Genomic DNA, 15304 nt, shown 5'->3' on the forward strand with positions numbered 1-15304 from the left:
TCTCTGGACTTTCTCCAATTTGTCCACATCTTTCCTGAAATGTGGTGCCCAGAACTGGACACAATATTCCAACTGAGGCCTAATCAGCACAGAGAAGAGCGGAAGAATTACTTCTCGTGTCTTGCTTACAACACTCCTGCTAATACATCCCAGAAGGATGTTTGCTTTTTTTGCAACAGTGTTAAAACTGTTGAATCACATTTAGCTTGTGATCCATCATGACCCCTAGATTCCTTTCACAGTCCTATATGTGTGCAACTGATTGTTTCTTCCTAAGTGGAGTACTTTGCAATTGTCCTTATTGAATTTCATCCTGTTTACTTCAGGCCATTTCTCCAGTTTGTTCAGAACATTTTTGAATTTTAATCCTATCCTCCAAAGCATTTGCAACCCCTCCCAGCTTCATATTGTCCACAGACTTTATAAGTGTACTCTCTATGTCATTATCTAAAACATTCATGAAAATATTGAACAGAACCAGACCCGAATAGATCCCTGTGGGACCCCACCTGTTTGTTAGACTCAGACCTGAACAAAAACCCCAGTCCAAACATCCTGGAACCTGGGAAAGGTATGAACTGTAGCTTGCCCCTGTTTTAAAAAATAGGGTGACCCAAAACCTCAGATCCAATCACCCCTGAACTTTGGAGGAGTACAGTTCAGAATTTTGCTTCTGAGGTGCCTCGAGGATGCATAGTAGAAATTTAATTTGTAAGATATACTTTGCACCTGCAGGACACATTCCACTGGAGAATCTAAAGCACTTTACAAGCATTAATTTAGCCTGGTAGCACCCTTGTGTGGTTGGTACAGCATTTAGTAGTATGCCCATTTCATAGATAGAGAAACTGAGGGTTACAAATTCAGGTCACTTGCCTAAAGTAATATAAGAAAACAATGGCAGATGTTGGAACAAGAGACAGGGAGTCAGGTTTCCAAGCTTCTTCTAATTAAACATATCCTTATGTTCAATGGAAAATAGTGCATGCAGGTATCTAGAACAGTGTATGAATATTGTAAGATCATGTATAGATTTTGAGCTTGATCTGCATGATGTAAACAAGTTGCTAAATAATCATTGCTTTTAAATCTATTTGTTACATTAATCCTGTATTACTAATCAAGTAAACCACTGGAAAGACTATTTTGAGGTTGCTGAGTGACTCTTTTTTGTGAGTGCTAAACATAGTTTTCACAAATAATTGAGGTTTATTGACAGAATGATTTGACTTCCTCCAGGTTCTGAATTGTCACTAAGCAAGTGTTCTGCTTATCATCCAGAATGAATCTACTTCCAGTGGTGAAAAAGCCTCTTTTGCCTTGGTTTGGATTGAGCAGAGAAAAATCACCCACCCAGGAGGAACAAAGAAATATAATAATACACAATGGCCCTAATAAAGCATCCAGTAATGTCATTCTTCCACATGTTTCCCAAACCTGTATAGAGATGGGAGCCCATCCACTAGAGGCTTTCATATTCAGCCATTATGGGGTAAATTACCAGAAAATAAGCGTGCAGTGAACAATTTAGGAAATGGGTCACCTTTCAAATTTATTATTTCAGCCATAAATAAATCCAGGGAAATGTTTAAATTTATGATAGAACAGAATAGGAGTGCAGTCTCCTTAGAGCATCATTCTTTTTAAAGAATAGGATTGTCCCTATTTAAAAGAGGAAAGGTTTCTGCTTAGTAACAGTGTAAATGCTCTCTCAAAGCCTGGAGGTAAAGGAGTGCCATTCTGAGACTTGTTGTGCAATCTGAATTATGGCAAGCATGCATGTGAATCACCCAAGGCAATAAGGAAAGGCCAACTCAATTTCTTGTTTAAGCTTGAATGAGAAGAATAATTAAGCTTGTAGCTTATGTTTTAAAATGTGACTTTTAGGATCCTGCCGTCTTGCTAGTCTCTGGTTTGTGGACCAAGGGATTGGAGGGGATGCAAAGAGCCCTAAACCTATGAGAAGAGAGGGAGGAGCCAACAGACCATGCTGACTTCTTCTTTCACAGGGAATTCTTCATACCTGTTCTGCACAGGTGGGGCTGTAAAGAGGGGATGCTGAGCCAAGAAGAGTGAGGGTGGGGAGTAGCCTCTGTTTATTTCTCATTATTATATATCTTTCTAAAAGGTGAAGGGTATATTAAATACTTTTACAATTATTTTACAGGGTTTCTATTTGAGAAAAGAGAGTACTAGCTTCTGTTGAGATGATTTTTCCTGGGTTAATTTGGAAACCATAAATATTTAAGTAAAATGTGATGGTCATATTGAGGCCTGGAACTGGAAGACCCTGACAAATGCTTTTGTATATATAAAGTGGGGTTCACAGGGTAGTATATGAACATTTCCATTGTCACATTGCTATAACCTTTCATCATATTATGCTGTATTAATCCTGTTCAGATTAAACCCTTCATTATTAGAAGTCTGTATTTTGATTAACAGCATCTTTGTATTCAATGGGAATTTTGCCCGAGTGAGGGCTACAAGATTGGGTCTTTGGGGCCAGATTAATGCCTGTGTTGGGAGAGACGGAACGCTGGTTGGACCTCTCAGTATGGTCTGCTGCTGAGAGCCAAGGCAAGGCTAAAGCCTCTCTGGGGCTGCTCTACAATAATAACCTGTGTTGTATTTGCAACAGGAGGTAACTGTCAGAGTGTGGTCATGCTCCCTCCAGTTCACCTCGCAGGGGCCCTTCGGCCAAAGCGTTTTCAGAGACAGTGCACAGATGTTGGAACTAGCTCTGCACTGGGCTGTGAACTGCTCTGCACCTGTGTGCCCCTCTGAGCCAGCATAGCATAGCTGGTGTGAAGTGGCTACACTGACCTCACATATATCCCATGTAAGGCCCATAGTCACTGGGGAGAGAATTAGACATTTTCTTGTGAAATGAAGTCAATATATTTAATGCTGCTGCTTTTTATAGCTAATGACCTTTTCACTTTAACCTTTTGGAATCTAATAGAAGCAGATGCAGTTGTAAGAATGAAAAATGAAAGATATCACTTTAGCTTACACAGAGATTGCCAGCATGCTTGGAGCTATTCCACCTATTTTAAGATACTGTACTTAGTTTTAGATAACTGATTTTGATTAATTGTTAATCAGGACCTATTTTTGCCTTCTTACATGTCTCTGACCTAGTTGGTTTAATTGGGTGGAGAAGAATGCAAATATTAGTATCTTTTTTTATAACATTCAGCATGTGTATATGGTGCTTTAAAACAATTGCCACTCGATACAATCATGAAAAAACTAAGTTGTAAAATTGCTGTAACTACACTAAACTCATCCCATTTTAAGGAACTGTAGATGGCCCAATGTTCAGGGCTTAAATGGAATCTTGGGCCTTGAGTGAGTTCTTACGGAATTTTGCTTAAATCTCCTGATGTTAGTTGGGGTAAACTTCTGTGCATATCAGTGGCATAACTAGCATGAGACGTTTGGGTGGGTCCCGACTTCGGGTGTGTGAGCAATGGCGGAGGGCAGGAGGAGGGAGAGTAGGAATGATCGGGGGGCCCACCTGTGTCCACCCCCTCTAGTCCAGCCAGCCTTCTGGGGGACAATGGATGCTCCAGCATGCATGGCTCCTGGCATCTATCCCCATCACACCGCCACACGCCAGGCCCGGTTCCCCGAGGTGGCAGGCCTACATTTTTGATAATGGTTGCTGCTGGGTGGGCCGGCTGGCCACTCTTCTCCTGCTGCGGAGTGCATGGTATGTGCATCGGGCACTCCACTGCTATGCCGCTGCTGTCCCTCTCCCTCTGGACATGCTAGGGAGTGGGGTGTGTGCATCCAGTGTGCAGCATCCTCCAGATCTGGGTGGGGCTAATGCTGGGATGGGAGCAGAACTGGTGGGAGGATGGGCCTGGATGCTAAGTGCGTGGGCCCACCACACCCACCCATAGCTAAGCCCCGGTATATATATGCATTACATTTTGTTATTCATTTAATGAATAATTGATATTCAAATCTAATATCCAAATCTAATCTGAATTTTTGGTGCCCAAGGAATGCAAGATTGGATCTGTGCTGGGAAAAGAAAACATTCACAAAGCAAATGAGCCATGAAGTGCAGAGTAGTGTAACACTGTAAAGCAAAACACATAATGAAATGAAGAGGAAAACTATTGTATAGAAACATTACAGCAATCAAACAGGTTATTTTAAAGGAATACAATAGTTTTGTTTCAGCAAAATGTTTGATTTTTTTTTTTTAATTATACTGATCTCTTTTGGTTCATCTGGCAGGTTGGTAAAGGCTTATTTGTTAAACATTGCAAAGTTTATTGAGGAAACCAATAAAGCAAGAAAAAAATTCTAGATTTATTCTGAATATGCTGCTGGAGGGTCAACTCAGTGACTGAATGGGGATAGTCTGAAACCTTTGTGTTTTAAATGTTTCATAGGGCCATGTCCTCCCCTGCATGTGCTGTTTCTGCCTAGGAAACAGGGAAACTTCCTTTACATTCTCTCATTTGGGGGTGTCTTTGTGGGCAGAAGTAATGGGGTTTGTTGCCAAAATCTCACCCAAGATCCCTGAAGGCCGGAGCCATCTATGTGCAGGCCTTATTTCCATGCTGGCTCTCAACTTCCTCCAGGCCTTAGTAGCATGGTTCCTGTGAGAACCATATCTCCAGATGGTTTAACCCATTGGCTTAGATCCCTCCCAGTAATGGAAGTTCTGCAGCCTGGAGAAGGATGGCAAGTACAGTGAGCTGCAGTGGAGGTGGAATAGCAGTGGAGATGGCAAATGATGGTGCAGAGTGGTTCCCTGTGTGCGGAGGAGGGTACCATGCCACAGAATTTGGTGCTTTTTCCTCCTCAATGGGCCTTAGTTTTGCCAGCTTTTTGTCTCCTCTGCCCATACTGAGAGGGCTGATGTGTCCTAAAGTGATTAACTTCCAAAAATATGATTAGATAGTGTGTCTTATGACTTCTCTAAAAATTTCTGAAGTCCAGTTGAATATAATTATACATGGGGGCCAGTTTATTTTGGAAAGAATATTCCATTTCTATCCTCCCTTGCTTTGTGGATAGGAAATAATAGTGATGTGCTAGCTATGACTATGGAGTTATAACTTGGTGAGGTTATAAATCCATAGTCATAGCTGACAGACTGCTGAAACACCATAAAATCTTGTGGGTAAACATGTAGGTTTCAGAAATAAAATAACTTGAGCCAAAGGTACAACATTGCAGCCAAGATTAGGAGAATAAAATCTCATATTGATAATATCATGAAGTTGCTTTGGACATATTTCTTTGTTTTAAAATATTTGTAATAGAATTTTATAGCTGTTTACCTCGTGATTTATAGTAATCCTTTACTGATGTGAATACTTGAAATCTATTTGCATGTTTTGAGTTTTGCTAGGAGTACATATTTAACAATTTGCTATAGCAGACTGACTGCTTCAAGGGAACACATCTAATAAGGTTAAACTAAAATGCAACAGAGATTAGGCTTAGAGACCTTCTTGTTGCCTTACATAGCTTTTATATGGGATCAAGGTTCGGGATCTGGAAACCTGTGAGACCTAGACAGTGACCAACTGTATTTTTTTCCTTGTCAAACATATTTTAAATGTTGGTTTTACCAGGCACATAAAAATACCCGTTTGTTCTAAAGTGCTCCTCTACTCTGAAAAGAAAAAAATATCCGGGATGGGAGAAGTGACGTTCCTTGTTTGTCCCCCAGTGATTCTAGATTAAATTTGCTCAGTTTACAAGTAAAGATGTTACCTACCTAGCCAGCCTTGCAAACTTGCCCTTGGATCTGAAAGCCGTGCTGGGTTCATCCAGGCTCATGTCTCGCACCGGTAATAAAAGTTGTGTAATAGGAATATAGTTAATACATCTGTAAATGTGTGAGCCAGAATAGAATCCAGCGCACTCTCCCTGCTAGCTCTGCAGAGCAACAGGTGTAAAATGCAGTACAAATGACTTCACTGACTAAACTCAGCAGAACTGACTCTAAATGTTTGCAGGGAGTAGGTATGTTGGGTGTATTCTCTATATAATTGCTTTTCTGACCATAACTGTATTTGAGTATAGATCACAGGTAGACTCTACTAGAAAAGCTAATAAGAATTGTTCTTACTGAAGTACATTAGAACGGCCATACTGGACTAGACCAGCGATCCATTTACCTCAGTATCCTGCTTCTGACAGTGACCAGTGTCAGATGCTTCAGAGGGAATGAAGAGAACAGGGCATCCCCTGTTGTCCAATCCCAGCTTTTGGCAGTTGGAAGTTAGGGATATCCATCACAGAAAGTTGTGTCCCAGATCACCTAGGCTAATAATCATGGATGGACCTATCCTCCATTAAATTCTCTAATTCTTTTTTTTTTTAACCCAGTTATACTTTTGGCCTTCTCAACATCCCATGGCACTGAGTTCCACAGGTTGACTATGCATTGTGTGGAAAAAATACTGGCTTGCGTTTGTTTTAAACTTGCTGCCTATTATTGTCATTGGGTGACCCCCGGTTCTTATAGATTCATAGATACTAAGGTCAGAAGGGACCATTCTGATCATCTAGTCCGACCTCCTGCACAGCGCAGTCCACAGAATCTCACCCATTCACTCCTATGAAAAACCTCACCCATCTCTGAGCTATTGAAGTCCTTAAATCATGGTTCAAAGACTTCAAGGAGCAGAGAAGCCTCCCTCAAGTCAACCATGCCCCATGCTACAGAGGAAGGCGAAAAACCTCCAGGGCCTCTCCAATCTGCCCTGGAGGAAAATTCCTTCCCGACCCCAAATATGGCAATCAGCTAAACCCTGAGCATATGGGCAAGATTCACCAGCCAGATACCCAGGAAAGAATTTTCTATAGTAACTCAGATCCCATCCATCTAATATCCCATCTCAGGGGATTTGGCCTATTTACCCTGAATATTTAAAGATCAATTACTTACCAAAATCCCATTATCCCATCATACCATCTCCTCCATAAACTTATCGAGTAGAATCTTAAAGCCAGATAGATCTTTTGCCCCCCACTGCTTCCCTTGGAAGGCTATTCCAAAACTTCACTCCTCTGATGGTTAAAAACCTTCGTCTGATTTCAAGTCTAAACTTCCTGGTGGCCAGTTTATACCCATTTGTTCTTGTGTCCACATTGGTGCTGAGCTGAAATAATTCCTCTCCCTCTCCTGTATTTATCCCTCTGATATATTTATAGAGAGCAATCATATCTCCCCTCAACCTTCTTTTAGTTAGGCTAAACAAGCCAAGCTCCTTAAGTCTCCTTTCATAAGACAAGTTTTCCATTCCTCGGATCATCCTAGTAGCCCTTCTCTGTACCTGCTCCAGTTTGAATTCATCCTTTTTAAACATGGGAGACCAGAACTGCACACAGTATTCTAGGTGAGGTCTCACCAGTGCCTTGTATAACGGTACTAAAACCTCCTTATCCCTACTGGAAATGCCTCTCCTGATGCATCCCAAAACCGCATTAGCTTTTTTCACAGCCATATCACATTGGCACATAGTCATCCTATGATCAACCAATACTCCAAGGTCCTTCTCCTCTTTTGTTACTTCTAATTGATGCGTCCCCAACTTATAACTAAAATTCTTGTTATTAATCCCTAAATGCATAACCTTACACTTCTCACTATTAAATTTCATCCTATTACTATTACTCCAGTTTACAAGGTCATCCAGATCCTCCTGTATAATATCCCGATACTTCTCCGAATTGGCAATACCTCCCAGCTTTGTATCATCTGCAAACTTTATTAGCACACTCCCACTTTTTGTGCCAAGGTCAGTAATAAAAAGATTAAATAAGATTGGTCCCAAAACCGATCCCTGAGGAACTCCACTGGTAACCTCCCTCCAACCTGACAGTTCGCCTTTCAGTAGGACCCTTTGCAGTCTCCCCTTTAACCAATTCCTTATCCACCTTTTGATGTTCATATTGATCCCCATCTTCTCCAATTTAACTAATAATTCCCCATGTGGCATGGTATCAAATGCCTTACTGAAATCTAGGTAAATTAGATCCACTGCATTTCCTTTATCTAAAAAATCTGTTACTTTTTCAAAAAAGGAGATTAGGTTGGTTTGGCATGATCTACCTTTTGTAAAACCATGTTGTATTTTGTCCCATTTACCATTGACTTCAATGTCCTTAACTAATTTCTCCTTCAAAATTTTTTCCAGGACCTTGCATACTACAGATGTCAAACTAACTGGCCTGTAGTTACCCGGATCACTTTTTTTCCCTTTCTTAAAAATAGGAACTATATTAGCAATTCTCCAATCATTCGGTACTATTCCTGAGTTTACAGATGCATTCTTGTGTTATGTGAAGGGATAAATAACACTTCCCTGTTCACTTTCTCCACAACATTCATGATTTTATAGACCTCTATCATATTCCTCCTTAACTGTCTGTTTTTTAAACTGAACAGTCCCAGTCTTTTTAATCTCTCCTCATCTAGAACCTGTTTCATACCTCTAATAATTTTTGTTGCCTTCTCTCTCCTTTTTCCAGTTCTAATGTATCTTTTTTGAGATGGGGCGACCAGAACTGCACGCAGTACTCAAGGTGTGGGTGTACCATGAATTTATATTGTCTATCTCTTTCCTGATCGTTCCTAACATTATTTCTTTTTTTACTGCTGCTGCACATTGAGCAGATGTTTTCAAAGAACTACCCACGATGACTCTCAGATCTGTTTCTTGAGTGATATCAGCTAATTTAGACCCCTTCATTTTGTATGTATAGTTGGGATTATGTTTTCCAGCATGCATTATCGACACTTTTTTCATTTATCGACACTGAATTTCATCTGCCATTTTGTTGCCCAGTCACCCAGTTTAGTGAGTTCCGTTCATGACTCTTTGCAGTCTGCTTTCGACTAAACTATCTTGAATAATTTTGTATCATAGGCAAATTTTGCCACTTCACTGTTCACCCTGTTTTCTAGATCATTTATGAACATTTTGAACAGCACAGGCCCCAATACATATCCTTGGGGGATCCTGCTATTTATCTCTCTCCATTATGAAAACTGACCATTTATTCCTCTCCTTTGTTTCCTGTTCGATTTTAACCAGCTACTCATCCATGAGAGAACTTTCCCTCTTATCCCATGACTCCTTACTTTGCTTAAGAGCCTTTGGTATGGGGACCTTGTCAAAGGCTTTCTGAAAGTCCAAGTACACTATATCCACTGGATCATCTTTGTTCACATGCTTGTTGACACCCTCAAAGATGTCTAATATATTGGTGAGGCATGATTTCCCCTTACAAAGCCATGTTGATTCCTTCCCAATGTATTGTGGGGATATAGTATATATCTATACTGTAATCGCTAGTATCACCTCTAGAGCCTTTTAAAAAAAAATTGGCATTACGTTAGCTATTCTCCAGTCATCTGGTACGGAGGCCACTTTTAAGTGATAGGTTACCTACCTCAGTTAGTAGTTCTGCAGTTTCATATTTGAGTTTCTTCAGAACTCTTGAGTGAATGCCATCTGGTCCTGGTGATTTCCTACTGTTCAATTTATCAATTTGTTCCAAAATTTCTATTGACATCTCAGTCTTGGACAGTTCCTCAGATTTGTCTCCTTAAAAGAATAAAAAGAACTTCACTTTTCAATTGTATTACACATTTTTGTAAAACTAATCTAATTTAATGTCGTTCATAAAACAGAATTTATTGCCATGCAATGACTGGCTCATGTCTCGGTCCCAAATGGTCCCACATTCCTCACCTCCTTACTATTGATTATGCAGCTTTAACTATTCAGACTTTGTAATTCACATTTCTTATCTTGTTCCTACTTGTCTACAATTTTTTTTTGAATGCATGACTCGCCCGCAAAGAGTCTTCAGTCTTTCAATTATGGGAGCAGAACTGTTTCTGGCAAAGTTCTTAATGTTCTCCTGTTGAATGAGTACTGGCTGAACCAGACTAGGGCTGGGAATTTTGTCAGAAAGTGAATTAATCTTGCTGTTAATTTAGACAGAAAGAACAACTTGTGGACGATCTCTAAAAAAATGAAACCTTTAAAATGTAGGCTTCCATTTTTTCCCATTGAATCTTTTCAAGAAGGGCTAATATATTTTAAAGCACTTAGCTGGAAGTTTAGTGTGTAAAATCAATTTTGTTTTGCATTTCAGGTATACTAAACCACTAACCTTTGCTGACTGCATTAGTGATGAATTGCCATTAGGATGGGAAGAAGCTTATGACCCTCAAGTTGGAATTTATTACGTAGACCACAATAGCAGTAAGTGATATATGTTTTGCAATATATTATTGTGTATAGTCCACTTATTTACTGATTCATTATGCATACATTATCATAGCATATTAGAAATAAGCTCCAATGGCCAAACAACATGATCACCACAAATAGACCACTCTCTGCACCTTGACTCCACCCAGAAGACCTAAATCTCCAGGAGCTGGATTCTCCTTCTTGCTGGATGCAAATATCTCCTTAGGACAGAGGTGGGCAAATTACGGCCCACAGGCCACATCTGGCCTGCGGGACCCTCCTACCCGGCCCTGAGCGCCTGGCTTGGGAGGCTAGCCCCAGCCCCTCCCCCGCTGTCCTCCCTCCCCTGCAGCCTCAGCGCACCACGCTGCCAGCACAATGCTGTGGACAGCCAGGCAGCGCAGTTGCAGAGCCATGGCCTGACCCGTTGCTCTGGGCAGCACAGCTGTAGCGCTGCCAGCCACTGGTGCTCCAGGCAGTGTCTTAAGGGGGCGGGAGGGTGGATAGAGGGAAGGGGAGTTGGGGGTATTGGTCAGGGGGCAGGGGTGTGAATGGGGCAAGGGTCCCGGGGGGGCAGTCAGGAAGGAGTTGGGGGGTTGGATGGGGTGGCGGGGGACAGACCGGTGTGGGGTGTCCGGGGGTGGTGGATGGGGCAGGAATCCCAGGGAGCCGTCAGGGGGGTGAGAAGTGCGCCGGGGGGGGGGAATCGGCTAGGAGGTGGGGGCTGGGCCACACCTGGCTGTTTGGGGAGACACAGCCTTTCCTAATCGACCCTCCATACAATTTTGGAAACCTCAGGCCAAAAAGTTTGCCTGCCCCGCCTTAGGAGTTGCATTCATAGTGTGAAGGGGAGAATTGGGCCTCTGCAGTTCATCATCCTCTATCTGCTACAAATGGGTTCTCTCTCCCCAGCTGATGAAAAGGCCAAGTTCCTAAAGGACCTGGGTGCTAAGGATGGGAGTCCACTCTCTGGGTGAAATTCACCTCCGTGCAGAGGGTCAGCTCAAAGCACTTAAATGGTGCAAAGACCTTGTGCTGACCTCTGCACAAGGCTGAATTTCACCCATTGTCTCTAAATACTTCTAGGAGTTCTGTAAGGGTATGGGGGGAATGTTTGCTTAATACAGCTCTTCATTCTCTCTCTTCAGAAGCAAAACTTTTAGTAAAGTAGATTTGGAATATAATAAAATAGTACACAATCTTGAGATTGTTAATATTTGTAGTTTTCATGCAGTTTCATTCTCAGCACTAAGAGGCTAAGCCACTGGATGCCCTCTTGGTAAGGCTGCTCCATGGGCCCCAACTATTCTGCATTACAAGAAGCTTAGACGGCTTTCAGAGAAATTGAGTGCAAACATGCATATTTATTCCAAAGTACAGTAGCTGGTGTGACAGGATCGGCCCAGATGGCTATAGGAGAGTAATACAAGGCAGATATATTATCCCCAGGCTAAGTAGGTCCCTTTTCCCTGGGTAAGGTAAGAGGGAAGATTCCAGAACAATCAGGAACCTTCTGGAGACAATTGAGACAGGCTGATTAGAACACCTGCAGCCAATCAAGAAGCTGCTAGAATCAACTAAAGAAGGCTAATCAGGGCACCTGGGTTTTAAAAAGGCGCTCATTTCAGTTTGTGGTGTGCGTGTGAGGAACTGGGAGCAAGAGGCGCTAGGAGCTGAGAGTGCAGACTGTTGGAGGACTGAGGTGTACAAGCATTATCAGACACCAGGAGGAAGGTCCTATGGTGAGGATAAAGAAGGTGTTGGGAGGAGGCCATGGGGAAGTAGCTCAGGGAGTGGTAGCTGTCGCACAGCTGTTCCAGGAGGCACTCTAGACAGCTGCATTCCACAGGGCCCTGGGCTGGAACCCGGAGTAGAGGGCAGGCCCGGGTTCCCCCCAAATCCTCCCAACTCCTGGTCAGACACAGGAGGAGTCAACCTGGACTGTGAATTCAGAAAAACGGCCAAGCTGAGGGCTGCCGTGAAGCTCCAAGGCAAGCAAATCCGCCAATAAGTGCAAGACCCACCAAGGCAGAGCAGGAACTTTGTCACACTGGATACATATTACAAAGGCTGTTGATATGAAATGTCATTGTAAGTGTGTTTTTGAGTTGTATTAGAATCAGCCCCCTGAAAGGCACAGCTTTTGCAAAGAAATAAACTTCATTTGCTGCACACTCTTGTTGTTTAGAGTATGGTAAGAGAGCAAGCCATTTTCCCAGTCACCTAATTATACCTTTTACATGAGAGTGTAAATAAGATCAACCTTAATAGGGTATGGTCAGCTTATTGTCTGTATGTGTTTTGAGTAACAATGTTATAATGGAAATGATGACAGGCAATGATTGACAACTTTGTGCACTGCTGCTGATATGATACAGGATTTCAGTGCATTTAATTTATGTATTTATTTTGGTATCATAGCAGCTTCTAGAAACCCAGATCAGATTTCCTGTTTAAAATATAGTTCTGATTCTGATGTTTGATACAGCAGTGTGTGTTAGAGATTCAGCTACTGTGCATGATCAAATGTTCCAAAAAGATCACAAATTATATGGGCCCAGGTGGCTGGCATTGGAATGACGACTGAGGTGAATGGCAGGGCTAAGGAGAAGCTCCAGCTCTGGTGGTAGGGTAGTACAGGGAGAGACTCCGATAGAAGTCATCCAAGAAACAGATGTGACTTGACAGATTCTTTCTGGAGAAGACTGTTCCAATCACCTGCCCAAAAACTCACCACAATGCAATGCCCAGACCCTTTCATAGTTACATTTCTACGATTCACATCAAAAGAAAGATTGCTCTAAAAGACAATAGTAAGGGAAAAAAACTACACTGAAGCTAGTAAATGGCGGGGGTGGGGGAAGGACTCCCCCCCCCCCCCCCCCAGGACTTCAGTGGAGAACTTAAAAACAACATTTTGTGGCAATTTAATTTCTGGTGTTCGTTGAAATAAAATAGGTTAGTTTTGTATGACTTGAGATGTATGTAAGCAACTGATAAACTGATCAGCTGGTTTTTTTTTTTTTTTTTTTTTGGACCAGGCAGCACACATATTTAGCTGGCCTGAAAATATGGCTGCAAAACTTGTGATTAGTTTTCTGGGCAAAATATATGGATAATTCTAGGTGGGCAACATGCCTGCAATTACCTGACTTGCATGTGTTTCAGTGTTACCCAATTTTCACACGAAAAATACATGTTCTCACATACACAAATATGCTAATTCAGAAAACTGCTAAAAATTTATCCTGTTCCTTACTTGCTGCCTTCCATGAGAATAACCTTGAGACAAATTGCAAGTAAATACTGTATGATAATATTTTTGTGTATTAAAAATAAAACAAGTATAGGTACTCTTTATTTCTGCCAAAAATAATAGTTACCCAACCTAACCCTGCATAAGATTGAGATATAAAATTCAATTCAAATATCAGGTGCCCCATTTCACTTCTGAAAGCGACCTGAATATTTTATCTTGTACTTGTATGGCCCCCATCATTCCAATATCTGAGAACCCCACAAACTTTGTGTTTACTTTAGCAACACCCCTGTGAGCCAGCGAGTATTAGTATTGCCATTCTATAGCTCAGGATACTGAGTTGCAGAGGTCTTAAGAGTCTTGCCTAAAATCAAATAGGAAAAGTGACAGAGTAGGGAATTGAGAGGAACTCTCATGAGTCAGTCCTGAATCACAAGACAACGTCTGAAATTCTGTGTCCATAAGCTAGTTGTTTTGCCAACACGTTCTCCAAGACTTTGAACACCACATTCATGCTCCCACAAGATAAGGGCTGAATCCTCAAGACCTACTCAGTTTAATTAGGTATGGATTGCTCCCTCTGCTGCCCGTATCCACAAATGGAGCAAACCCTCTGTGCTTGGAACTCACTCATCTCATGTGGGCATGCTTGTTGGGGAGAAAATAACTGCAGCACTTCCTCCTCCCTGCCCACAAACCTCCATTTCTAACACTGCTAATTCCTGGGTGTACAGGAAAGGGGAAGGAGATTGAGCAGGCCAGCAGGATGAGTACATGGGAGAGGGTAGGGAGTGTTGGCCTTCAGGTGAACATATTACGTTCCTCCTTTGTCCAATCCTACAGAGACTTACTAAAAAACAGTACATAGCCTGGGATTTACTTTTCCAGGAATCCTTGTCACCAGGGTGCTGGGGAACCAAAGGCCGTCCTGAGGCATGAATGGCCCAGACTCCCATGGGTACCTGAGGATTTTCCAGGTTTGGGAGCTAAGTGAGCCCCACAACTCCTTCTGGTGATAGGAAAACCCTGCCCTGATGGATTAACAGAGGACCTCCACAAGGGGAGTCTCTGGCGTGATCCCTGTGAGCCTGCTCCCCTGGGTTTTGCCCAAAGAGAGGGGTTGACGTGCATTTTTGTTTTTACTTAGTCATAAACTCCAGATGAAGACAGAGGACCAGCTTGACTCAGTGGGATTCTGCCTGAATAAGAATAATTAGATTTGCCCCCCCCCAATGAAATCACTTTATTCTAGCATATATAGAGAAAAGTAGGCCTTGCTTTGTGGAATAGACTAACTTGCTTTGACTCATTCAGATTGTCACAGCTAACAGATGCTCAGAGAAATACTTTGGACAGGGATATTAGAGGCAGAGGTATTGAAGGCAATTCTGTCATTAAACTGCAAGAGGAGTTGCTCTGTTAATCTTCCCAGCAGGATTCTAGAAGGAATACAAATCAGCTTTGTCTAGCTATTTCTTACCACTGACTCTTAAGAGAAGAACTCCAAGAAACTCTTCAGACAGGGAAAACTCCAAAAAATGTTCCCACTGACCGTCCAATCTTGCTAATTAGCATGGTCTTTAAGACACTATAAAGAAATGTATATAGTGTCTTAGTATGGTGGTATGAAATTTATATAGTGTCTTAGTATGGTGGCCATTTTTATTCAGTGCAGAGAAGGCATTCACTGAAGTTGGTTGGAAATACTTGTTCTGCTTGCTCCATAAATCTGGAGTAGACAACACTTTTCTGTAGCTGCATTGGGCTCCTGATACTTCAGTCTGATTCACATTGG

General features: G+C 42.0%; 1 protein-coding gene across 2 annotated transcripts in view; it reads left to right on the forward strand.

Moving 5' to 3' along the window:
• WWC1 (WW and C2 domain containing 1) overlaps positions 1-15304 on the forward strand; it is a 150706-nt gene that overhangs the window by 59584 nt on the left and 75818 nt on the right. For both annotated transcript variants that reach the window (XM_038412492.2, XM_043491011.1), the window contains exon 2: positions 10150-10259. In XM_038412492.2, the coding sequence (XP_038268420.1) occupies positions 10150-10259 (110 nt within the window). The remainder of the gene's footprint in view (positions 1-10149; positions 10260-15304) is intronic.

The sequence above is a fragment of the Dermochelys coriacea genome, chromosome 8 (assembly GCF_009764565.3).
Source record: "Dermochelys coriacea isolate rDerCor1 chromosome 8, rDerCor1.pri.v4, whole genome shotgun sequence".
NCBI classification, from domain to species: domain Eukaryota; kingdom Metazoa; phylum Chordata; order Testudines; family Dermochelyidae; genus Dermochelys; species Dermochelys coriacea.